General features: G+C 42.6%; 1 protein-coding gene across 4 annotated transcripts in view; it reads right to left on the minus strand.

The window, feature by feature from the left end:
- The window catches only part of NPL (N-acetylneuraminate pyruvate lyase), a 38,091-nt gene that overhangs the window by 1,721 nt on the left and 9,054 nt on the right, over positions 1 to 27,316 (minus strand). For 2 of the 4 annotated variants that reach the window (XM_043569405.1, XM_043569408.1), the window contains exons 3-11: positions 21,284 to 21,357; positions 19,492 to 19,579; positions 15,676 to 15,733; positions 10,467 to 10,542; positions 8,825 to 8,917; positions 7,954 to 8,102; positions 7,788 to 7,834; positions 5,104 to 5,188; positions 1,944 to 1,983 (exon numbers count right to left, since the gene is read on the minus strand). In XM_043569405.1, the coding sequence (XP_043425340.1) occupies positions 1,944 to 1,983; positions 5,104 to 5,188; positions 7,788 to 7,834; positions 7,954 to 8,102; positions 8,825 to 8,917; positions 10,467 to 10,542; positions 15,676 to 15,733; positions 19,492 to 19,579; positions 21,284 to 21,357 (710 nt within the window). The remainder of the gene's footprint in view (positions 1 to 1,943; positions 1,984 to 5,103; positions 5,189 to 7,787; positions 7,835 to 7,953; positions 8,103 to 8,824; positions 8,918 to 10,466; positions 10,543 to 15,675; positions 15,734 to 19,491; positions 19,580 to 21,283; positions 21,358 to 27,316) is intronic. The other 2 variants (XM_043569406.1, XM_043569407.1) reach the window with 2 other exon arrangements.

Raw genomic sequence — 27,316 nt, forward strand, 5'->3', positions numbered from 1 at the left:
TGAAACGTAACTTTCTTTTGCTAAATTAACTAATTGAACATTGGGAAGGAAAATACTAACATGACCAAAGATACAGTATAGTTTGATGAATGCAAAATGGCCCTCCCAGGCTTATTACAAGTGGTGGAATAGGGAGCTACCCTCATAGTAAGACTACAAGTTTATTTATTTATTTATTTTAAGCATTTATTTTTTGAGAGTGCAAGTGGGGGAGGAGCAGAGAGAGGGGGACAGAATCTGAAGCAGGCTCTGCACATATAGCAGCAGCAAGCCCGATGTGGGGCTTGAACTCAGAAACCACGAGATCATGACCTGAGCTGAAGCGGATGCTCAACCAACTGAATCACCCAGGTGCCCTGTAGACTACAAATTTATTAAGATAGTCTCTCCTTGACTAAATCACGAAAGCTCCAACCTGCCAAGGAAGTCTGAAATGATTTCTTTAAAGATGTGTTCTCTTAAATCATAAAAATTATCTTCAAGAGTCCACATTCAAAACGCAAATATTCTGGGGGCACCTGGGTGGCTCAGTCCATCAAGTGTTTGACTCGATTTCAGTTCAGGTCAGGATCTCACAGTTTGTGAGTTCAAGTCCGACAACCGGCTCTCTGCTAACGGCGTGGAGCCTGCTTGGGATTCTCTCTTTCCCCTTCCCTCTCTCTCTCTCTCTCTCTCTTATGAAATAAATAAACTTAAAAAAAATGCAAATATTCTGGCAAGAGTATCAGCTAGTATGTTAGAGCTCTATGTGGCAGAAATGTTGCAGTGTCACTGCTAGACAATCTTATATGTACACAAGCACACTTTTAGCTCTAGTTTTAATAGTTTAATATTTATTTAAATGTACCTTAGGAACATATACACCTACCACACCAAACCCACAATTTTGTGAAAAGTATGGCTTAGGTAGGACAAGGGAATAATACAGTACTTGTGGCACATAAATAGGACAACAATCATGGAAGTGGAAGAGTGAATGGGAAACAGCATCTTCGAAGGATTAAGAGAGCTAGTGGAGGACCTTGCAGGAATGAGGTGCTCCATATGATAGGTGCTTGGAGCTCGGGAGGAGTTGCCAGAAGACAAAAGGCTCTGAAAGGGAGGTGGGAGGTCTGCCAAGAACAAACCTAAAACTTTTCCTGGACTCGACCCAAGTTCTCAGAAAGGGCCAACCTCCTCAAGAGGTGGACTAAATGGTGGCATTTGTCAGGGGATAAGATTTAGGAGATTGTGAGGAGGTTTCTCTATGCAAATTCACTGTATTTCCCTCAAATTCTACTCTGTCCTATTATCCAAACCTCCATCATCTGAGCTTACTTATGTTAATAAACTCTCTTTACATTGCAAATACTCTTGGGAGAGCTGTCAGTCATTCACAATTTAGTAAGGTCTGTGTTCAGACTGCCTTCCCCCACCAGGCCCTTGGGCTGAAATCTGTGTGGTAGAATTTTAATGAGCAAGGGCAGGATGGTGGGAGAAAAGGATAAAAAAAAAATGGTGTGCAGAGGCGGGGGAGGCAAACAACGTGGTAAAATGGAGGACTGAGATTTGTGGAAGGGTGCCAAAGACTCTCCAAATAGGTTTACTTCACCATTTTATAGGGTTGGCCTTAAAGCTAGTATTGGAAATAAAACTCTGCTTGCAACGGAACAGGAAGAAGTGTCCTTGTTGGGGGAGCCTGGGTGGCTCAGCTGACTGAGTGTCCGACTTCAGCATAGGTCACGATCCAACATTTGGTGGGTTCGAGCCCTACACTGGGTTTTGCAACAACAGCACAGAGCCTGCTTCAGATTCTCTCTCCCTTTCTCTCTGCCCCTCCCCTGCTCTCTCTCTCTCAAAAATAAACATCAAAAAAAATTTTTTTAAAGGTGTCCTTGTTGAACCCTCACAGTGATGGTGTTCCATTTCCTTTACACTCATAGCAGGCAAAGCAGAAAACTTACCAAGTTTGAGCACAAAGTTGATAAATCTCTGAATGCAAAACTGGAAAGGAAAAAGAAAAACACAAATCTATAGTCAGTATTACTAAGCTGTGATAACAATTTAGAAATTTTGGAAGTCAAAGGACAGAAACCCCAAACTAAAAAGCCCACACACCCTAGTTGTCTGAAGGCCTGTCAGAGTGGAAAAAAACAGCCAAGTGAGGTTGGGGTTGAGATCCACCCAGGAGAAGGTAGGATCTTTTCACATACATAAGCTTTATTAAAAGGGCTCTTGCAGAAAAGAAGCGCCAAAGATAGAATTGTAGGCTAGAGCTAAGATGGGGGCAGGCACCCTTTATTCATCTAGCTTGCATAGCTAAACTATCAGCTATTGTGGCTGTTCTCAAACTGGGGTACACTAACCTCTGGGGCACTTTCTTTCCAAGATACCTAAGGGACACTTAGCCAAGGCTAAGATTTATGGGGATAAATAATTTCTAGATCCTCAACATCCATAAATGCTGTTTTCTAAAACTGATGAGGTGAAGAATTCGCATGTAACACAGTTACAGGTTGTCCTTTTGTATTTCCTTTTCATAGTCCTTTTTCTCCCACTTTTGAAAAAAATAAAGACATACCTCCCATATTGCTGCCTTGGGACACCTCTGGGAACCAAATAAAGGAGCAGATCAAAATACTGGTATTGGCACTGACAAAGTGACAAAGCGACTCCTCTAATTAATGGGTAACGAGTCCTCTAAAAAACCATAGGGCTTTCAACTTCTTGCTTTCAACATTATTTTCAATGTTGCTACCCAGGCTGTTAGCTGAAAATCACTAAAGCATTCTGTGATTTTTAACATGACTCAAAAACTGTTCAAAGAATTGAGTGACTTTGCTGTAACAAAATTTCTGCCATTCCTACAGGGTTTCGCAGCACTCATTTCTCTAAAAACAAAAACCAGAAATAATATCGATGCTGAAATTAAACTCATGCTAGCATTAAGTAATATTCATCCAAGAATTTGTGAACTAATTCATAAGAAAAAGACTCCATCCGTCTCATGAAGAGATACCTTTTCAGTAACATTTTACTCTTACGTTGTTTTCATCAACTGTATACAATCTAGTAACAGAAAATTCTGTGCAGAATGAAATTTTAACACTCAGAACCTTACAAACACGTATGTATTTATGCTCTTTTCTCCCTCTCACACAAACTGTAGCACATCACATTCATGACTCTATACCCTGCTGCTTTTTTACATTTAATATATCATGGAATATTTCCAGGCCTGTACATAGAAAACTATTTCACCCTTTTAAGGGCTGCATAGAATTCCATTGCGTAACTCAAACACAATGCATTTAACCATTTCCTTATGGATGGATATTTGGGTTGTTTCCATCTTTTGGTTTTATATACAAGGTTGTACGGAACATCTCTGTACGTGTGTCATTTCACTTATGTAAATATAACAGATGGCATTTAAGTCCATTAGAATGAATAAATTCTGCCCTAACTTTTTGCTTCTTCACTTGATTGTATATTCCCTTAGAGCAGAGACCAGTATTAATGAAGTTATGCACTTGGCCCAGCACTTGGCATATAAATATATGAGTAAATGAGACCCACTCACACTAGCCTTCTATAAGAATAAAACAGAGAATGTGGTAAACTAAATTCCTTACCAATACTATTTTGAGTGGGACTAATGGGGGAAAAGAAAGAGATGGAAACCGGACCAGTCAATGAAAGAAACCACTAAATGGAAGGGCTCCTATCACAGCTGTTTCACTGTCTACTCCATCATATGGTTTCCTTGTCATTCAGCTTAGAACAGATTGGAATTTTCAGAAATAACTTTCACTGGGAAACTAAGCAAAAAGAAAATAACCATCGGTGCAAAAAAAAAAAAAAAAAAGGCAAAGTCTGCACAATTCAGACAGACTTCTTAATTTAAACTAAAGTCTTGTCAATGTTTGGTTTAGTTGGCAAAGCTTCCTAAGTCCCTACCCTGTTCTTGTTCTTAGCTTCACGTGATCTGAGGCTGAACAAAGGCAACTATTAAATCAGCTATTTAAATTTGAAATAGGAAGTAGATTTAGGATCGCTCAATGTTCAGGTCTAAAAGGTGGGGAATTAATCATTCCTGGCAACTGCTACCTCACATTCTCTCTGACTTGGAGCTCAGGTCACCCCCTCTCCCTCTAACCTCCAGGATGTTCTGCACTTCTGCTCTATAATCTCTAATTTCCCTAAAGGCAGCCTGTCTTGTTAAAAAAGATTCCTTATCTGAATCTTATTGGGACTGAGCACCTGCTCTGATCTTACCTATGCCTTTCATTCACCTTATTTTCTTGGGATACTCTACTCCGTCACTTTATTATACTCCACTCAGTCACTTTGATTATTTACTATTTCGGAGGCCAAGTCCTTCTCTTGTGCCTACGCTCTTTCTTTCCATCCCATTCCACTTGTGTCGAGTACACATTATTGCCCAGCTGCGAGATTGGTTCTGCCCTTCAGGAGTCTCTTCATTCTCTGGACAGCTGGCCTGTCCTCCTTGTAGCATTAACAGTGGCCACTATCCCCCCCGGGTCCTCCCTGTAAAGCATCATCTCCTGCTGCTTTTCTCTTCCTAGTTCAAAGCCAATGTCTCCTTTTAGATCACTCACTAGGCTCTTGTTTCTGCCTGGGGGATGCTTCCACCAGTTCTCAGCACACTGCAAGTGAAGGTGACTGACTGGCTCTGACTTCAGTTCAAGTCTTCCCATTTGGGGTTACCAGCTTCACAGCTTCTTCATAAACTCTGGAGACTTGGGTGTCAGGTCCTCAAGGGGACAGCATTTGGTCACATTTTTCCCAGAAATCTATCACTGTTATTTCATACTCACAAAAATACTTTGAACATAGAGTAAAAGATCGTTTGTAGGAGGAACAGAGAGAGATCATTCCCGTACAGGGCAGGTCCTGATTAGACTTGCAGGGAACACACACAATGGGGACAGGTTTGGTTTTAAACAAGAACAGGTAAGAAGCAGAAGGAAAATGAAGAGAGAGGCAGCTGGGCAATTTTAACAAGGGCAGGTAAGGTAGGAGTGCTGATGAGAAAGAATAAGAATTATCCAGTGGAAAGAAAAGTGGCTGTGATTTATATGAAGGGAAAATCAAGTTAACCTGATGGTTCAGGGCTGAAGAGAAGTCCTTTCGTTCAAAAGCCTCCAACATCTGGTTTGTCTTTTTTCCCAGGTAGTTATAGGTACTAGAAAGAAAACAGTATACACTGCAAGATCAATAACTCAGCGGGAGAGGTTCTTCCAATCCCTTTGATGCTTAAAAGGGAAAAATATACCAGGCCTTCCAGAAGTGTATTTTTTGGCCCTAATCTATTAGAGATCAGGTGTCTTCAGTTCTGAGTTTTGTAGCAACACTAAGCAGTGCCAAGAGGAGGCACAGAACACCAAAGGGGATAAAGAAAAGGAAGAAAAATGGAAAATGATAAAGTTAGAAGAAAAGGGAAAAAAGCGAGAGATGGAGTTAGTGTGTTTGGTAGGGAGTAAATGAGGCCAACACCTGCCTCAGGGCACATGTGCAGGCACAATGCTAGCCAAGAGCTGTGGATAAAATATAGCATCTGAGCTGAGGCCTTGAAGTCTTATGCTGAAGAACTGGGTGAATGCGGCAAATCCCAGCAGATTGTCTAAATTCTCTGCCCAGTTTATACACTACCTGTAATATATATGCTTAATTCACATATTATCTAGAAGCTAGTTTCTAATAATAATGTTAATAAAGATAATAATAAAACAAGAGATCATTTACTGTCTATTGTGTTCCAGGTGCATGACATAAATCATGTCTAATCCTCTCAAAGCCCTGCAGGGTAAGCCTGGCTTTTATTTCACTGTGAAAAAACTCCGGCTTAAAGAAGGCTACAGAGTTGTGGCAAAGGCTTTCACCACCTCACACCACCATCTATTACAATTCAGCAAACATAAAAGTGAGAATAAGTCCTTTGATCTGATAGAGTGTAGGCTGGAAAAAAAAAGTCTCTAGCTACCAATAAAGACAAATATCTTAGACTAATCACTGAATTTTTAGAGAAATCGGCAAGGTAGATATTTACAGAAATTCTTAACAAGGATGCTTCCCCAGTGTCGAGCAACTTCTCATAGAGTTAAGTCAGTATCAGAAAAATATATTTATCTTGGTATATGAAGAACAGAATGCTGTTGGTACTTCATATATGTAGACCCTGGAATGAGCAGCAAGGGATTCCAAGAATGTGAAGTTCCACATTACCTTCTGGTCATAAAGTAAGGAAAAATAAAACATAATAGCTGAGATAAGTCACTTATAGATGTGGAACACTTCTAGGTCACGATATGTACGTGAACGTCAGGGGAGTTTCAGAATACTAAAATTCAAATCCCAGGGGTCTTAGGCATATTTGGTTAGAGAGAATGTGATTATAGTGAAGAAGAAATAAAGTCTAACCAAATGTACTTTGCCTCCAGATTATGTTGACAGAATTAAAAATGCCAAATGGGGGCCCAAAAAAACAAAAGTCAAAAAAGTAAGAATTTACAGGGGAAAAAAGTAAGAATTTCACAGCCAGCATATCCAGGCATTCAGGTCTCCTTGGCAGAAATGTCCCTGTAGTGACAATGGATATTTCTGGCCATCCTGACTTGGCGAATAAGCCATTAAATTATCCAACTTAATTATTTTTTTCTTTTAAATAAATAAATTATTTATTTATTTATTTATTTATTTATTTATTTATTTATTTGAGAGAGAGAGAGACAGACAGACAGACATTACGAGTGGGGTAGGGGCAGAGAGAGAGGGAGACAGAGAATCCTAAGCAGGATCTGCACTGTCAGCACAGAGCCTGTCATGGGGCTCAAACTCATGAAACCATGAGATCATGACCTGAGCTGAAATCAAGAGTCGGATGCTTAAACGACTGAGCCACCCAGGAGCTCCCAACTTAATTATTCTTCATCAAAGCCGCACTCACCAAGACATGTTATCAATATTACTTTGCTTCTCCCTACACTTTTCCTATAGGAAGGAAATGTACTTTCAGTGAATACAAATTATTTCAATCAATCCCTTGTAGGCACTTTTCTAATAAATTAGGTTACCATGTGCAGTGGACATGCTAATCGAATTTCCTGCCTTCCCTAGCCTGTCTAAGTAGGTATCAGGCCACATAATTCTACTTTCTTGGCTGCAGGTGACTGGACTTCAGGCAAACTGAACAGGAAGTGCGATCTGGTGACACCCTGAGGTGTCATGCTTGGGCAGCCACGATTGGCAATGTGCTCATGCTGACGCACAGCAAGCCCACGTGGAGAGCCAGAGGGGAAATAGAAGGGTGCGCAGAGAGACACAGGGGCGAGAGTCTCCAGAGGGCCACAGACAGGAGAGTGCTCTGCTGTGGCTGCTGAGAGATTTGCAGTTCTGGGTTCTCATCTTCTCTGAGGCCTGGCTGCACTTCCTCCTCTTGAGTTTTATGTAATTTTCCAGTAGTTTATACCTTATCTTTGTCTACATTAGCTCCTTTGAATGGGTTTCTGTTACTAGTAACTAAATAATTTCTGACGGGTTCTGTGCATGCTCTTGGCTCTGGTGCCTCACCTATGATTGCAGCAGAGGCTTGTAGAGACAATGATTGGGTTGCTAACAAACTGCTATGCCTTACTTAATTCCTTTGTACTGAAAGACTGGGGGAAAGAAAGGCAATTTGTATTAAAAACGGTGTCTGTGCAAGAAGTATAACCAGTTAGGTGGTGACTACCTCTCCCTGGGGGACTTGACATTTATAACTGTTGGGAAAAATGAATCATGCTTACCTGCCCACCGCTCCCGTTGCTCCCATCACCAGGGCACTCAGTAGTTGCTAGTCAAAAACAGACACAGAGTATTTGCTTTTATGAACAAGAGAAAGCAAGAGGCTGCTGCTCTATAGCTTTATAAATGGTTCCAGAGAGCAACTAACCTGACAAGTGAGCGACTTACCTCATCCACCCCAAAAAGGAAAGCAAACTGGCGCTCGCGATTCTGATCAACACATTGCCCGAAGTCTAAGAGATCTGTGTCACTGAACTTCAGCCCTTGGAAGGTGGGGATCTTCTCCTGAATCCCATCCAGCAATTCCTCAGCACGAACTGCTCAAAACAGTCAATGCCTCACTAATCTGCACACTCCAGAAGATGCCAAACCTCGTCTTGTAGGTCCCCCTGCATCTGCACAGAGTGCCAGAACCTGTTCTCAGCTGGACGTCATGCACCCCCACCTAGTAGTTCCTGTACACTTGTCAAATTACAGCCCCAAACCTTCTGTTCTTTGAAGACAACACGTGCATGTTTCCAAGGCGCAACTTCTACTTTTTTCTTTTAAGGAAGCAGAAAGGAATGAAATCTAAAAAATAAGCCCCTAAGAAATGTCATCTAATTGTAACAATCTCCTTGTTGGAGAAGCATAGTAACGATAAAAGAAAAGCCAGGAGAGAAGTGAGGAGGGCTCAGGGTACCTCAGTACCTACCGCACTGAGAATACGGTAGAGGACATGGTGGACACAGTCTTTCTCCTTGAGGGTCTTACAGGCTTGTGTCTTCTCATATAAGAAGCAGGGGTGTGTGCGATAGACACAACATATCTGCTAGAAGTGCCTACGTGTCAGCTCGTCTTTCACACTTAAAAACTTCCATTATAAGGAAGTGTCAACGATGGATAACACTGACTTATTGTGGATCAACTGGAACTGTCTGGTCAACAATATTATGCTTTGATGATGTGGGGTGGAGTGGGATGGAGTGGAAGTTTTCTTAGTGAAACAGGGTAAGATATGGGATGGAGGGACAGAAACATTGAAAGAAGCCACACTTACTCTTTACCCCCGTCAAGGCAGGAATGTGATAGTAATAAAATGGCAATGCTGGGGCTGCAGCAGCCACCTCCTTTAGGAAATTAATCAAGACATCTGAAAGAAGAGCATGAGAAGCCGTGGTGTGAACAAGCATATAAAACCCTGGCTTTCCCTGCTAAAAAAAAAAAAAAAAAAAAAAAAAAGAACCATCTAATGAAATGCAACCATCCCTTTCAGCAGCTGAAAATTCTTAATCACTTTTACCATCCCTGAGATTGTTACGGCAATGTCATTGCAGCTTGTTCCATTCAAAGTTTTATTTTCCTTTCTGGGGAAAGGCCAAAATAAGATGATCACTTTCATACCATACTAAAATACTATTAAAAAACTGGTGCAAACCCTCCCAGGTATTAAGAGAAGATCATGAAATACTCTCATAAAAGCCAGAAGCCCATCAAGAAGACTTTTATGCTCTTTCCCCACAAGGGTTAAACGTGGTCAGGGAACAACAAGGAATCTGCATTAGGATCAGAATCATCAAGTTTTAACTGAGAAAATTCTACAACAACGAGGTAAACAACATTTGCTTAAAGAGGGAAGTTATAAGAATAGAGGCATATCTCACAATAATTCAACCAGAGGCTGGTTCTTTCCCTGTTTGGGGAGAAATCCAGATATGGCAGAAGAGAACTCACTCTACTTTACTGAGAAGTTGCAATTTCCTACATCATCCACTGTGAGCTTCAACTGCAACATTATTGCAGATGATAAATAAATCTAGCAGACTTGCTTGCACTTTGGCTAGTGGGAAAGAGATTTAAAAAAAATTTTTTTTAACATTTATTTATTTTCGAGAGAGAGAGAGATAGAGCACAAGCAGGGGAGGGGCAGAGAGAGGGAGACAGAATCTGAAGCAGGCTCCAGGCTCTGAGCTGTCAGCACAGAGCCCAAGTGGGGGCTCCAACTCACCAACTGTGAGATCATGACCTGAGCCTAAGTTGGATGCTTAACCGACTGAGACACCCAGGCTTCCCTAGCTATGTATTTATTTAATCATGCATGCAATCATGGATTGTCTGTTTTCAATCTTTTAAAAATTTGCATTTCTTTGTTTGTTAATCAGGAGGATTAAAAAGACTCAGTATATTTGGAAACCACAAGTAGTTTCCATAGAGAAAGCAGAGAAGGAGAAAGCAATTAACTTGTTATTTTGGGAGACAATGGATGTTTCTGTGAAATCTCCCTCAAATTCATTACTCATTCAATCTTGAATAGAACGTGTATTCTCAAGATGCCCATCACTTATATTCCTCTGTTTTGAGAAAACCGGTCCCATGTTTTGCCATGTTACTCTGACACTCTGCAAACCGACTGGACTAGGAGTGAACACCTGACTCAAACAGGCACCTATAGGCTGACCCAGGGCTTGGTGGATGATGACCAATCAGATTGTTTGGCAAAGGAGTTGAAGCCCTTCTCAAAGGAGTATTTTCTCACATGGATCCAGGGAGGCCAAATATCCTGGACCACTGCTGTATACTACTGCAACTGCACACTGTCAGTCCATAAAACTTTACTTTCACGAGTTCAGTGTAACCATTTTGAATGAAGGCAAAAAGAAGCGGCCCGTGTTAGGCGCCATGTGTTTGGACCGTCTACTTACCTTTGTTCCATGGCTTGAGAAAGAAAGGCGCAATGACAGCGATGCCATCGGCTCCTATTTCTGCTGCATGTCGGGCCTTTAAAAGAAGAAATAAGACCATTGTGGGTCTAGTCACAATTCTGATATGTGGGTGTGGGGGTTTCCCCACATCAGCAAGCAATTCTCTGATACCAGCTGTGTGTCCCACAATTCTACTCAACTCTGATGCTATCTACCTGGAGACAGAATCAGATTCCACAGGTTAAGGGCTCAGTCCTATAAGACTACTCCACCTCCTCCAACTTTAGATGCCAGTCAGAAGCCCAGGTTGTCACCTGTGTTTCTGGCTCACTGGCTACAGGCTGGGGGTTCCAATGATTCCCTTCTTGGGTTGAGGCACCATTGATTAAATCACTGACCTCTGGTGACTGATTCAACCTCCAGTTCCTCCTCCCTCTCCAGGGGTGGAGGTCAAGTAGGACTGAAAGTTCCAACCCTCTAATCATGTGGTTGGTTCTCCTGGCAACCAGCCCTCATCCTTAGTTGCATTCTTTTTAATTTTTTAAGTGTTTACTTATTTTTGAGAGAGAGAGACAGAGAGAGACAGAGAGACAGACAGACAGACAGACAGACAGAATCTGAAGCAGGCTCCAGGCTCTGAGCTGTCAGCACAGAGCCCGATGTGGGGTCAAACTCACAGAGCATGAGATCGTGACCTGAGCCAAAGTGGATGCTTAACCCACAGAGCCACCCAGGTGCCCCTCGATTAGCTGCATTCTAAAAGCCACCTCATTCATGTAACCAGAGACACCTTTATTGCTCTCATCACAGAGAATTCCAAGAGTGTTAGGAACTCTGTGCCAGAAGCTGAGCAAAGACCAAATACATATTTATTATAAATTACAATATCACTTGGAATAAGTGACTTATTATATGCACCTTCAGTTAGATAATGAGAGTAGCAACAAACTACTGACAGTAGCACTTGAAGTGATGCAACTGATACACCACTAGAGAACAGAAAATAAGCCAAATTTAATGATAAATGTCATTACCAGGAAAATCCCAAATTGCAAAGTAGAGACCGCTGTTGGAGGTGGCCTGTGCATTTAATCTGATTCTTCTTCAGACTCTGTCAGTACAAAAAAACCTTGCTAAAGCAGACATGAGTGGTTCATTAAAGAGAAACTTGCAGGTGTAATTTCTCTTCTAGTGTTCAGCCCATTGGATCCATTGGATGACGCTATCTTTCCTGTCCAGTGCTTTAATAGTCATATTTTAAAATTTATTCTAAATTTATTTAAAAATTTTAATTTATGGATTGGGAATGAAGTTGAGGATGGTTGAGAAGAAAAAGATTATGCACAAAAAGGAAGATACACTGTACCACTATTCTGAGGTTTTCTCAGATTTCTCCAGGAAAAACAACATTTCCTTCTGCTGGGCCCTCAAACATCCTTATCTATTTCAAGTAGAGTACCTAAAGTCTACTACATGGCAAGAGAGTTGTGTACAGTGACTGTTCTCAAATAGAATGAGTTCCCTGAGGGAAGGGGTCAGATTTTACTCTTGTGTACAGTTAGTTAATCATGGTGCTGAGCACATAGCAGGGACTTGCGGATTGCTTCAGAACATGTCCCACTACCTAAAATGAAAACACGCTTCCCTTTTGAGACTTTAATATCTATACCTAATAGATGTGATTAGCTTTCTGCAGAAGTAGGAGAGCCAAAAAGAAGAATGGGATATAGTCCAAAGACCAATTGTGACATTGGGTGTAATTTCATTAACATGGGGTTGGAATGTAATGTATTTGAATAATTTGTTTTAGCACTCTGTTTAGGGCAAGAAGTAGAAGGGTAACCTTAGCTGGAAATAAGGAAAAAGGAAACAGCTAAAGACAGTTGATGGCAGTGCCCATTCAAACCCCATCCAATGGAGTTACGGCTAAGCAGATACAAAATTATCATCTCATTGGTAAGATTATCCCCATAGTAGGGGATTATCCCTATAGCAGGGGATTATCCCTATAGCAGGGGATTATTTCTGTACTAAGATTATACTCTTCTAGTGGTTAGCCCAATAGAGGACGGTTTTCATATCATGACATGACAATACTTTAAAATTTATGTCACACATAGGAAAAGAAAGCAATTGAAAAGAGATGGGAAAAAAAGGTTTCCTACATGATACTACCTAAACTGAAAGACCTATCAAGAATAAGGATTGGGGCGCCTGGGTGGCTCAGTCGGTTAAGCGGCCGGCTTCAGCTCAGGTCACGATCTCGCGGTCCGTGAGTTCGAGCCCCGCGTCGGGCTCTGGGCTGATGGCTCGGAGCCTGGAGCCTGCTTCCCATTCTGTGTCTCCCTCTCTCTCTGCTCCTCCCCCATTCATGCTCTGTCTCTCTCTCTGTCTCAAAAATAAATAAACGTTAAAAAAAAAAAATTAAAAAAAAAAAAAGAATAAGAAGGATAAATCAAGTCTCCAACTTCTGATTTTAGGCTTATTAAGCAACCATCTAGCAATATGTCTTCCTGTGTGGCTTGCCTAAGAGTGCTGAACTACAATTTTGCAAATACGTATAATGCATTCCATTTCTAAATTCAGTAATAGGAAAAACAAAATGCATCAAGAAGATGTTGAGGCCAGGTCAAGTCATTGGAATCTTTGGAATTAGAATATATAAATTCTGAAAACATGGTTAATTTAGCAGTGGTCCAGGTACTAGGCCTTCTGGTAAACACTGCAACATTGTTGAGCTTTCTTTTTTTACCCAATTCACAAAGTCCTGGAACCACCAGGTCATGTACTTTTCTGCCAGCAACTTTGACTCCTTCTACTCCTACCCTTTGCTCCATCTAATCTGCTAATCTTCAAACCCAGAGCAATCCAATTGTTTGTGTTCTTGAACCTATGTTCTGGTTGAAGACTGTACCTAGGAAGAAATTTCCATAACCTAGTTGAATGGTGGTATGAGAAATTTATGACTCAGCTTCAGTTGGTTTTCAGCACCACTGGGCAATCCTTTTTAAAAATTTGACTAATTAGGGGTACCTGGCTGGCTCAGTCAGAAGAGCATGTGACCGACTCCTAATCTCAGGGTTTTGGGTTCAAGTCTGCCAAATGTGGGGCATATAAGTTACTTAAAAAAAATTTTTTTTTGTGACAAAATCACATAAAATTTACCACTTTAATCATTTTTAAGTGTACAGTTCAGCAGTTATGAAACATATCTCTACAACTTTTCTTTTAATTTTATTAATTAAAAAATTTTTTTTAATATTTTATTTATTTTTGAGACAGAGAGACAGAGTGTGAGCAGGGGAGGGGCAGAGAGAGAGGGAGACACAGAGTCCCAAGCAGGCTCTAGGCTCTGAGCTGTCAGCACAGAACCTGACTCTGGGCTCAAACCCGTGAACCTTGAGATCATGACCTAAGCTGAAGTGGGACGCTCAAAGGACTAAGCCACCCAGGCGCCCCTCTACAACTTTTCATCTTCCAGATCTGAAACTCTATACCCATTAAACAATTCTTCTTTTTCTCTCCCTCTAGCCCCTGATACCCACCATTCTACTTTGTTTTTATGAATTTGACTACTTTAGATACCTCATTTAAGAAGAATCATATAGTATTTGTTTTCTAGTGACTGGCTTATTTAACATAATGTCCTCAAGGAGGTTCACCTACATTACAGCATGTGACAGGATAGATTTCTTTCCTTTTTAAGGTTGAATAATATTCCACTGTATTGTTAAAAAGAAAATCATAGGACCCAGATGGAGTCACTTATGTTAAGGCCCCACATCAGCAAACCAAGACTTAATACATAACCTGACTGCAGTTTCAATCTTCCCAGGAATGTAACCTTTGAACTGTCAACATGGAACTTCCTGGTCAGCATGAGGAAATTTATTGCCAGACCCTTTCCATTCCCCTTAGGAGGATGACCTTGCTTAAAACAATGTGTTCTTTGCTAATAATTTTCTTTTCTTCACTCCCTTTCCTTTTCCAGGCTCGAAAGAACTTCTTTTTTTTTTTAAACTGTACTTATTTTGAGAGAGTGAGAGCATGCATGCACATGGGAGAGTGGGGGAGGGGCAGAGAGAGAGAGAGAGAGGGAGAGAAAGAGAATCCCAAACAGGCTCCACAGTGTCAGCACAGAGTCTGACATGGGGCTCGATCTCATGAACCATGACATGATCTGAGCCAAAATTAAGAGTCAGATGCTTAACCAACTGAGCCACCCAGGCCCCCCGGAGCTCCCTTCTATTTGCTAGATTGGATGCTGCTGGATTCATGAATCACTCAAAGCCAACTGGATCTTTCAAATTACTCAGCTGCCTTTTTGTCCTTTAATAGTATGTCTATACCACATTTTATCTATTTATCCACTGATGGGCATTTGGGCTGCTTCTGCCTCTTTACATTGTAGATAATGCTGATTCGAACATGGGTGGGACAGTCTTCCTGTGTTTCAGTTCTCTCTCCCATTCTCTGAGGCAGTAACTGCTCTTCACACCTGAACCCCATCTACCATCTCCTTCACGCCCAGTAGATGGCTTTGCTCTTTGCTTCCGAGGGAAAGCTGAGGTTCGCTCAAGTTCTCCTGACTCGCAAACTTAGCTCCATCTATACCCACCCTGACTTCTGCTATAGGAGTTATCACCTCGGGCTACTCTCATCATGGCTCTGTGCCTGCTTCTGGATGGTGAGCTCTCTGAGGTCCCTCATCTCATACTCCCCATGACAGCGTCCAATATATAGCAAAAACAGTATTGAGTTTAACCTCAGCATAAAAAAGGAGCCCCTTCCCTTATGTGGAATCTAAAAAACAAAAGAAATGAATAAACAAAAAAAATAGAAAGAGAAATATACAATACATAAGTAAATGAAGAGAACAAACTGGTAGTTGCCAGAGGAGAGGGTAGTGGGGGGACAGGCAAAATAGATGAAGAGGATTAAGGGGTACAAACTTCCAACTGTAAAACAAGTCACAGAGATGAAAAGCACAGCATAGGGAATATAGACAATAATATTGTAATAACCATGTATGATGACAGCTGGTGACCACACTTACCCTGGTGAACACGGACTAATGCATACAATTATCAGCTCACTATATGAATTTCACTGAAATTAATATAACATTGTACATGTCAACTGTACTCCAGTAATAAGAGAAAAAGGAGGACCCTAGAGTGGTCTCTCCCAGATGGACCTCCATACATACCAGTTCTTGTGACTCCTTCAAGCTCAGTGCTCCTACGTGAATTACTACCTGATCAAGCCTGCAAAGGAGAAAACATGCTGCATCACTTGGGAGTTTAGAGTAACACAGAAGGGCTGCACTATCCTGCTTTGTGCTGTCTCACTAATCCTGGAAGTCGGCTAATGCCTCACTAATCTCAATCTCAAAACCATTAAATTCTATAGTGGTCTATTTAAAACTAATCTAATAAAGGATTAAAAAAAAAAAAAGAATGTCCAGGAAATAAAATTTAAGGTCCAACCAAGCAGAATTTTGAAACCAATAACTGATTAATCGATATTTTTTAAAATATAATTTATTGTCAAATTGGTTACCATACAACACCCAGTGCTCATCCCAACAAGTACCCTCCTCCCTGCCCATCATCCTCTTTCCCCTCTCCCCCACCCCCATCTACCCTTAGTTTGTTCTCAGTCCTTAAGAGTCTATTACGGTTTGCCTCCCTCACTCTCTGTAACTTTTTCCCCCTTCCCCTCCCCCATGGTCTTCTGTTAAGTTTCTCAAGGTCCACGTATGAGTGAAAATATATGGTTATCTTTCTCTCCCTGGCTTATTTCACTCAGCATAATGCCTTCCAGTTCCATTCACGTTGCTGCAAATGACCAGATTTCATTCTTTCCCATTGCCAAGTAGTATTCCATTGTATATATAAACCACATCTTCTTTATCCATTTGTCAGGTGATGGACATTTAGGCTCTTTCCATAATTTGGCTATTGTTGAAAGTGTTGCTATAAACATTGGGGTACGTGTGCCCCTATGCATCAGCACTCCTGCATCCTTTGGGTAGATTCCTAGCAGCAGGGCTATTGCTGGGTCATAGGGTAGTTCTATTTTTAATTTTTTGAGGAACCTCCACACTGTTTTCCAGAGAGGCTACACCAGTTGCACTCCCACCAGCAGTGCAAGAGGGTTCCCGTTTCTCCACATCATCGCCAGCATCTATAGTCTCCTGATTTGTTCATTTTAGCCACTCTGACCAGCGCGATTGATACTTGAATACTACCTTTGATGAAGCGCTATTTTAGATGGTGTATTTGATGGTGATAGGTGCCTGGAGATAGGTGTAAAATTGAGACATTTTTTGGTTGGAGATAAAAATAAAGAGGTTCTTCAAAGAGTACAACCAGGAACCAGCCATATGAGAAATGAATTCACTGCATAAAGCTTTTCCCTGTCTTGTAAGTCCTCAGAATTTGGCCTCTTATAAGAGAGGTTTCCTCTGAGACCCCAATATTCATCTTCAGAGGTGCTCCATGTGACCCTGTGGGCGGAGGCCACAGTGAGATGGGTGTTCTCAGGGAGGGTTAATAAAACTCAGCTGTGAGTCCAGTCATCCCAGTGACTCTTCTGAGGGACCCCTGAATGACTCATGTACCATCCTGAGGGGATAAAGACACCACATTCTTGTTTAGGCGCAATCAGTGAGTCCTCAGCGATTCTTGACTTGTTAGGTCTCAGGTGAAATGGGCCTCACTAAAGAGGTGACGTGATCAGGTTTGCATTTTTATAGGAAAAGCCCTAGAAAAGGAGAAGGGAAGGCTGACTGATGTGCTCTACTCTTACCAGTAGCTTGTCCGCATGACCTCCTCAAACCTTTCACACCCCTTCTCCCGGCCTAGGTTAAAACGAGTCACACATTCCTTCCTCCCTTCTATCCTGCTGTTAGTTGCTGCTAGAAAAAACCACCCTGTGGCTTTGATACCAACTCGTAATTTCCCAATTCAGGAGAATGAGGCTCCAGAAAGCCTTCTGGTCATCACGACGGACTTCCCTTCCAACTCCCTGCAATGGCTACTTCAAATCTGGACTACTCTCAAGCTCTATATTCCAGCCCAACTCCTTGTTCCTGGCAGATGTCTTCACTTCCAATGCACCAGAAATATAGACGTTTCATACACAGACTGCCCCCCTTCTCCTCTGTGCCTCTACACTTAGTTACCTCCCCATCTATGCTTTCTTCCTAGCTTCATGGCTGTCCTCTAACATTACTCTATCTACTTTTGGTTTTATTTCAAGCCCCACGTGCCCCCAGACCTTCCCATCAAAGGTAGCAGCTGTCTTCTCTTTGTTAATCTTTTCTCCCATAACGGTGTCTTTTCGACAGAGAAGCATGCTCAGAACTACCCTGCTTTACAACTAATTACCCTTCTTTTAATCTTGCTTCTTCCTCCCTAATCTACTACTCCATCTCTCCTTCCCTTCACCAGAAAACGTTTGGAGAATGGGCTGCACTCATGGCCCCCACCTCCGCACACCTGCTGCCTTCTACAGCTCACTGCGGTCTGCTTCTGTTTCAACAACCCCACTGGCTCTGCTCTGAGGTCATTGGTCACAGTCACTGCAAACCAAGCAGTCTTCTCAGCCCTCCATCTACTAACTTTCACAACATCCAATATTTATAACAAATGTGATAACACATCATCTACTGCCAAGAATTACAATGAATTCCTATGTAACACTCGGTACTGTGTGCCAGCCACCGTCACAATCCTCGCCACCACCTTAGAAGACATGTACTTTTATTCCTATTTTATAGGTGAAACAGAGGGCGGTTAAAGGACTTGAGTTCAGAAGGCTAGTAAGAGACAGAACCAGGACCCAAACTCAGGCAGTCTGGCTGCACAGTCCCCACTCCTAATTATTGCACTACATTGGCGTGCTCTGAAACTATTCTTCCTTAAGTGGCGGGATTCACTCCTGACCTCTCTCCTGCCCTTCTGAGGGCTTTCTGTCTTTGTCCCCTTCACTTTCTCCCCATTTCTGGTGCTTTTCTTAATATTGATCTTTAACTTTCCTCTTTTTTGTGTCCATGGTCTTTAATCTGTTTGGGCCTGGTGGAATTTGGGCCCAAATCTGACTGGAAATGAGCTGAAAGCTGATGGATCAACAGGAAACGTGTACGCGGACATGCATTCAGACTTGGCATGTAGCATCAGAGTACTCAAGGTATTCTGAAGTCACTTAAGGATCCCCAAGGAGGTCATGGGCTTCACTCTGACAACCTCTGCTCCAGGGTCACTTGGGACTTACCTCCAATCTTTGCCACCACCTAAGGCAACATCAATCATTGCCTTCTTTGACCCCTGCTTATGCTGGTTATCACAAGGATCAGTGTTAAATTTCGTGATTGGACATCTCCATTGCATGACAAGCAACCTGAAGGCAGGGACTCTGTTTCATCTCCCCAGTGCCAGCACAGTGCATCACACATGACAAATAAAGCTTGGTTAACTGAGTGTGCTTACTGAATGGATCCTGTCCTATTTGCTTACCATGGCATGAATGGAGCATTAGAACAAAAATATATCATTACACTGAAGTTTAGAAAATGTAGAAAGTTCCCTAAGACTAGAAAAGGAAGTACCACAGAGAGCATGCTGAGTCGCATGCACAGAGAAGATGTAGGGAAGCCAGGGCTGATATAAGCATCAGGCACCCATCCTGAGAGGAGTTGTTCAGAAGAGCCAGGGGACAGCAGAGTCTGTCACCAGCCCCACTCCCTCTTATCCCCTCAGCCCAAGGACAGGTAACCCTTATAGACAGTAAGGGGCAGCTTCCAGATGGATCCTCTGGGAGACAGGTGGGCCTTGCAGTCTGCCTGCTTCCACCTAGAAAGGAGGGGTGCTCCTCTGCCTCAGTGCCTCGCTGAAGTGCCCGGATCCCCATGCCTCAAGCCTGACCTCTGACCAGAAGGTGGGAGACTGTGTCATCAGAAAAGAGCAGTACTCCACACAGCTCTCTGCAAGAGACCCTTTATCCTGGTGACACCACTCACTTGTTCCGCCCTTTTGTCATCCATTCCTCTGCGACCTGGCGTCGCTCTGAGACGCTCAGGGACAGGCCTTCTCCCGTTGTGCCATTCACTGTTCCAAACAGAGAGTCAGTCAGTGGGGCCAACCAATTCCCTTTGCTCCTCCAACAGCAACACTGGAAACGCAGGGTCAGAACTCCCTGCTTACGAGGGAGGGACATGGGGAAAGATCAGAGGATGGAATCTGGGAGGGGGAATGCCATGTTTCCATTTTTATCTAAGACTCTGTCTTTTTTCTATCTTCACCTTGGCCAGAGCAGCAGGAAGGCTAATTTATGACTTGTAATTACAAATCTGTCCTTGCTATCAGGAACAGATAGCAAGTATTTGAATGGAGACTGTCCTCATTTTAGGCAAATTTTGGGCAAAACCACCCAGTTCTGTTATTTGGGCTTGACTGGCAGGAAGATCAACACCATCCAGAGCTGGGATGTCAAGGGCATCGCACATGGGAGTTACTTATGAGGATAGTGGTGCATACTGCGTATCTAAAACGACCTCAGTCTACAGTTTAACATGATGGCAGCACTCTAGGACAATTTTTAAATGGTAATTCATAATTAAATACCAAGGATATTAATATTTCTTGAATAAGCATTCTTACATATTCACTTATTCTCACAGCAACCCTGCAAAGTACAAATGATTTTTCTCATTTACAGATGAAAAAATGAGGCTCTGAATCACTAAGTAATCTAAGTTTGAATCCAGATCTGTATGTTTCCAAAACTTGCCCTGCTAACACAATAATCTCTTAATGGACCACAGAAAGTATGCAAACAGCACTAGGATACATTACAGGAGCCTAAGGCATATGGCAGCACTTCGGATCACCAAACACTGAGCACTCAGGTGGGGTAGAGAAGGGGAGTGAGAGTAGGAAAGAGTGTTTTTCCCACTCCTTTGGGGTCTTAAGAAATTTCAAACATGCTCTACTGGTAGGGATGTTCCTACTTTTTCGCTACACCCAGGGGACATCTGTGGCCTTTCGATGAGTAAGAATCTGTCTTCCTCACTACAGCTTGGAGCTGTAGGGCAGACACCAAGTGGTTCTGTAATCAGGTTCTGGTTTTAATGTGTGGCCTGCACACCTTTTCACAGAACTTTTAACCTCCTTTGATTCTGACCTTATGCTTCCAGTTTTTAAGGGCCCCCTGTTGGTAGAGCAGTAGCTCAGGAAAAAGATGTAGTGTCCAGTCTATGGAGTCAAGCACCCAGAACACAACACAAGGGGTAACTCAACCAGAGGTAAGCATAGTTCTCAGGCCTGAAATATTCAGGGTCTGACTTTTTAATTTCCACCGTCTCTGAAATAAATGAGGGTAACTGCTGGACCTGTGATTCCCTTGTGTGCTGCATGTCGAGTCTTTCTACATTTACCATATGAAAGGTCTGGTTGAGGTCAGAATAAAGCCCATTCTTAAGACAGAGAAGTCTGGATTTTGCTGTTACTCTACCATTTCTTGGTTCAGTGCATTAGGCACCCTGAATAATATATCTGAGTCATAGATTTTCCTCCTTAAGTGGGAATAAAAATAATACCTTATCTGTTTTGAAGGTACACCACCAAATTAGATAATCTCTTGAGATGCCTTCCACATCTAAAACTGATGAGTCCACAGATTCACAAATTTTACTTAGCTTAGCCAGTAACCTATGGCACAAGACACTGTGACCTCCTACTAGTAACCAGGTAAGAGCTACTCTCTAAGGATTTGGCTAGAGATGTATAGAGAAATCTCTAAAGATGACTCACCAAAAATATTCTTCACTCCCTGTTCTTCCACAAGATAGTCCACGTACTGACCAATGACTGAAAAGTTGATTTCTCTAAAGGACACAGGAAAAAAAAAAAAGAAGAAATGCATATTAAGACTTTTTTATTTATTTATTTTTCCAACGTTTTATTTATTTTTGAGACAGAGAGAGACAGAGCATGAACGGGGGAGGGGCAGAGAGAGAGGGAGACACAGAATCGGAAACAGGCTCCAGGCTCCAGCCATCAGCCCAGAGCCTGACGCGGGGCACAAACTCACGGACCACGAGATCGTGACTGAAGTCGGACACTTAACCGACTGCGCCACCCAGGTGCCCCAAGACTTTTTTAGAATATTATTCAACCAACCCTCAAATCTATAAACTGCTCCCTTTTGTTAATAGTTATTAAAAGTCCACCCGGCCGGTGTGTAAAACTTTTAACCTGCTCTAAATAATGCCTGAGTTTTTCCTTGTTTTTTGAGTGATTTCTCTAGTTGTTCACATATGCTTCACTTACGTGAGCAACACATCACTTACTTATCAGCAAAGGCTTTACATTTAAATATCCCCACAAGTAATATTAAAAAAGTAATTACTTAGTAAGCTTTTGCCCTTTTGGGGAAGAACAATGGTCGAAGCCGTGGTGAAATGAGAATTTAACATTCCATTTGGTGAGAGGCAATCATCTTTTAGGCTTACAAGATAGGAAAATTCGATCTTAATATTTAAGAATTTTAGCACTTAATATTTGTGACAGCAAATTAAGCTTCAATTGTATTTGCTAGTTTTACATCGAACAGGATTAACATCGGAGAGGAACTTGGCTGTCACTGCCTCTCAAAGCACGGTCTGTGGAAAAGTAGCACAGGCATCTGGGGTCTGTAAGAAATGCAGAGTCCCAGTCCTCACACAGTCCTCCCCAGTCAAAATCCGCATGGGAATAAGATTCTCTTGTGATCTGCATGCATGCACTGGGCAGTCTGAAGAGCAATGACCCTGTAAGGATCTGATGCTTAAGGCAATAAGGGCTCTTTTCCTTAAAAATCATACTGATTTTAAAATCTAGAAACAGATTTACACACATCATATAAAGTGACTTGTTCTCAATCAAAGTGCAGGTGAAGATGATGGGGGCTAGAGAGTGAAAATTCAAAGGAAAACTGTGCTATGGCTAGCAGGTGTTAAATGCCACAGAACCCATGGTTACACAGCCAAGAACAAAAAGTGCTAGTTGGCTTCCATTTACATTTTTGTCAATGGGGACCAGAAAATCTCAGTTTAATTTTAACCTTGTTAACATCCTTTTCATCTTTGCTTACTGTATTCCTTACCACATGAAAACAAAACAAAAAAATCTGATGCATAAAGAAAACAAAGACATCAAAGGATATTTATCAAAGATAATAGAAACATTAGAGATAACAGCAAAGAATGCACAGGCAGTCACTATCCACAACATGCAAATGACAACTAATCAGAGCCAGTCAACTGGGAAGGTGTGCTTTAAAGCAGTTCTAAGGCCCCCTGAGGGGAGCAGACTCCTTCCATAATGGCATAATGGCATAATGGCATAATGGCATAATGGCATAATGGCTCACGAGCACAGCCTCAGAACATTGCTGCCCCTGCCCCCCTTGCTCAAATACCAAATCCTGGCCTCTCAGTCTTGCTGAGCAGGGGGCTCCCTCAATACAGCACAAGAACAAATTTAGGTTGCTCTCACCTAAAGGGAGAATGGGTGAGTTATCTGCCTAGACAATCCATCTCAATACCCTCATTTAGGTCAGCTTGACCTGTTCAACTGGGAATATCTATGTTCCTGCCACTTGGAACCTGCTTCTGGCTGCTTCCATCAGCCCTCTGCCACTTGGGATAAGCTCTGAGATGCAGGAAAATCAGTAGCGGCTTTGTCTGTGCATGGCTAACCCTGATTTTGACCAGTAGTGCTCATCTACCAATGCAAGCGACCAGCAAATAGCTCTGGCAGACCTAGGGAACTTCCAAATCAGACTGGAAGCTGGAAAGAAATCTGGTGGGCAACCGTCCATGTTGGAATCACAGACTCAAACACAGTGGCTCCTGTACACTTTCACTGAGTTCTTGACAGCTCCCCAATCCCATCCTGGCCACGTACTGAAGACCACTTAGAGCAGGCCTGGCTTTGTCACGAAGGAGGAGCCCGCAGAGCTCCGGATTGTCAGGGGCTGGTAGGTACTGTACTTTGATGTGCATTCTTTTGGTTTAGTCTAATGCTTCTTCATTTGGAAAGGGAGGCTGAAGAGCTTGTTTCCATTTTCAGAAATACTTAAGGAGAGAAACTGATTTAGTCTGTTAGGGTGTGTGTGTGTGTGTGTGTGTGTGTGTGTCCCCAGAATGGACTCTAAACTCAGCAGGGACCCAGACTGCCAAGTGGGCCTCTAATGGCCAGTCTAGTACACGTGCTCAGCACCCTACCTGGCTCCAATGAAATGCTCAATCATTATTGCTGTTACTACTCCTCATGATAAAACCCAGAAACACCTCACACCCTCAGCGAAGTTCACATCCCTACTTACATGTTTATTTACTTTTAAGAGAGACAGAGAGACAGACAAGAGTGAAAACTGGGGAGGGGCAGAGAAACCGGGAGACACAGAGTCTGAAGCAGGCTGCAGGTTCTGAGCTATCAGCACAGAGCCCAATGCAGGCCTCAAACTCACCAACAGAGAGATCATGGCCTAAGGTGAAGTCTGATGCCGAACTGACTGAGCCACCCAAACACCCCAAGAATCATTTTGTAAATTGCTTATGCTCACCCTGCAGGCTAGAGCAAGGACTTCCAGAAGGCAGGCCTGTGCCTTTTATACCTCACAATCCCTAGTCTGTGCCTGGCATAGTGCAGAGACTCAATGATGGTGAAACACCCGTGATCGCTGTCTTAAAAGCAGCTTATCTTCACACCCGCAGGATACATTTAAACCTATAACGTTAACTGAATAAAGGAGAAACTAGTATATAAATAACTAGACCATTGAGAAAACATGATAAAGGCTATGACTGAATCAAAAAGTATACGGGATGGGGCGCCTGGGTGGCTCAGGTCATGATCTCACGGCTCGTGGGTTCGAGCCCGGCGTTGGGCTCTGTGCTGACAGAGCCTGGAGCTCTCCAGCTCAGAGCCTGGAGCCTGCTTCAGATTCTGTGTCTCCTTCTCTCTCTGCTCCTTCCCTGCTCTCACTCTGTCTCTCTCAAAAATAAATAAAACATTAAAAAAAGTTTTTTTTAAGTATACAGGGGTTTAGAAGAGGGACTAATTATTCTAATCAGGGAGGCTGGGAACAGAGACTTTGAGGAGGAGGTGGATCTGGAATAAACAGGATGAAATCTTGCACTCCTCCCTCCCTTGGCCCTTCTCTTTCCAGGGAGTTGGCTGCACCCTTTGACAAATGTAGGCCAGTACATGAAGCCCATGATTCCTCTCCTCTTTCAGTGGACTCCATACTATTTTAGGGCTTCAGTGGGTAGTGCTTCCATCTACACTGACCCCCTTCTCACTACTCCTTTAGGCCTTGCTGGATGGGAGCTACAATTATACTAGGGTTAGGGATGCTATGGGTGATACATTTTCTAGCCCCTCAAGAAAGCGGCTTGTTGGGGCGCCTGGGTGGCTCAGTTGGTTAAGGATCCGGCTCTTGGTTTCAGCTTAGGCCATGATCTCATGGTTCCTGAGTTCAAACCCCACATTGGGCTCCAAGATGACTGCACAGAGGTGCTTGGGATTCTCTGCCTCTCTATGCCCCTCCTGTTTGCACATCTGTGCTCTTTCTCTCTGTCTCTCTCTCAAAATAAACTTAAAAAAATGAAATAAAGAAAGCAGTTTGTTGCTTTTCATAAAATGCTCCTAAAATCCTCTTAGAGAGAGAGAGGTGGAAAAGCGATGGCTCCTAAATGTTTTGACCTTCACAACATTAAACATTTATTTTCTTGTTTAAAAAAATGACTTTGAGGGGGGCCTGGGTGGCTCAGTCAGTTAAGTGACCAACTTTGGCTCAGGTCATAATTTCATGAGGCTTGTGAGTTTGAGCCCCACATGGGGCTCTGTGCTGACAACTCAGAGCCTAGAGCCTGCTTCCGATTCTCTCTCTCTCAAAAAATAAACACTAAAAAAAAATGACTTTGAGAAGGCAGAAGATCTAATAAGGCCAGGCCTGCATTTTTTAAAATTCTTTATTTTTGAAACACAGACAGTGAGACAGAGTGCAAATGGGGGAGAGACAGAGAGACAGGGAGACCCAGAACCCGAAGTGGGGTCCAGGCTCTGAGCTGTCAGCACAGAGCCCAACGTGGGGCTCGAACTCATGAACTGTGAGATCATGACCTAAGCTGAAGTTGGACACTTAACCGACTGAGCCACCCAGGCACCTCCAGGCCTGCATTTCTGAACAGCATTAATGGCTGGGAAGAGCAGAGGCCGTCCCCTTTGGAGGCACAGAACCCCCCGCCCCCGCCCCAGACTAACTCAGGGATTTCAGATCTCTGCAGCCCTTGGCTCAGTGGCTCCAATCACAAGTGAACCCAGTGAAATTACCCAGAGCTGTTACCATATTTGTCACAAAAGCATCCCAACAGCAGGGCTAAGGTGGGAACAGGATGATAATCCTCTCTGGGAACTTTACTCCCTTCTCTGGTTTCCCACCCTACTCTCTCTCTGTGTGTGAAGTGTGGGTTTATGTAAATTGATGCAGGCACCGTCTCAGCTAGGAGGAAGTCACCAGCAGTAATGGAAACAGTAAGACTGGATGATTCTTATCCCCACTGGATGGCCATTTGGGCCATTTGGGCCTGTTGCTCAAGGAAGTGAGAAGTGGCACAAGCCAGTTCACTTCCAAAGGCTGGCTTTCCATTGCGTGTGTCTTCCTTCATGAGCCCCAAGAACACATCTCACTGCTGGCCACCTCAGGGTTGTATGATCCAGAACCAAACGCCAGGCTTGTTGAAGTCACTCCCCGATTTAACTCCAATTTAATACCTTAATTTCAATTCCCAGGGGTTCAGATTCTTTGCCTTGGGCCCATGAGTTTCTTTTCATAAAAGTGCTTAACTTTCTTCATACTGTAGAAGCTCTGTCATTTACATTTGAAAGTACACACCATAAAAAAGGGGAGAAGAACCTACGCAGGATCTCTTTGGATGTTATCACTCTTATTAGTTTGATACTTTTCTATTTGAAAATACATAATAAAGCATTTTCTTAAATAAATATGGTCATATTTATTGGTACTATAAATATGTACCAAAATGGTACTATATATAGTACCAAATATGGTGCTATATTTTCACTTAGCATGCCAAATTGAATATTTCCCCACATCTTTAGATATTCTATTACTAGACTGGCTATACAGCATTTCATTGTATGAATGAACAGATTAGTTTAGCTAATCCTCTACCCTTGGACATTTAGTGCACCTGTAGACTATGTAAGAGGACAGAATGTTTATCTAATTATTTTTGCCACCAGTCACGGCCCTGAGTGGGTGCAGTTTGAAACCGTATGTAGACTGTATCTCTTCTCTTAGGGGAGAAGGATAACAGAATTCATTTGAAGTGGCTTTTCAGAGAAAAATCTCTATTGCTGTTCATTTCCTCTCCTGGTGTATGACACTAAGTGAAAGGTTCCCTTTATTTGAGAATACAGAATCAAAGGGGCAGGTCACGAGCATGCCTGTCAGAATATCTGATATTCTTTTTTTTTTTGGCCTTTTACATATAACTCTCAGTATTCAAAACCAGATGAAAGTTATGTGTGCTTTTGGCAAAATAACTACTTGGCTACTTCAAAACTCCTTCAGCAGGGAAGTATTCAGGGACCATAATTGCCCTGCCTTGCCAGAAAACATTCTGTTCTGAGAATTTGGGTCATGTAGTCTCTCAACACAGTTAAGAAAACAATACTCTACACAATTCCAACTCCAGCGGTCCAGGCCCTTTCGGACTGGGGTAACAGGTCTGTTTTTACCAGAGGGTGATGTGAGGATTCCTGTGATGAAGC

Source organism: Prionailurus bengalensis, chromosome E4 (genome assembly GCF_016509475.1).
Source record: "Prionailurus bengalensis isolate Pbe53 chromosome E4, Fcat_Pben_1.1_paternal_pri, whole genome shotgun sequence".
NCBI lineage: Eukaryota > Metazoa > Chordata > Mammalia > Carnivora > Felidae > Prionailurus > Prionailurus bengalensis.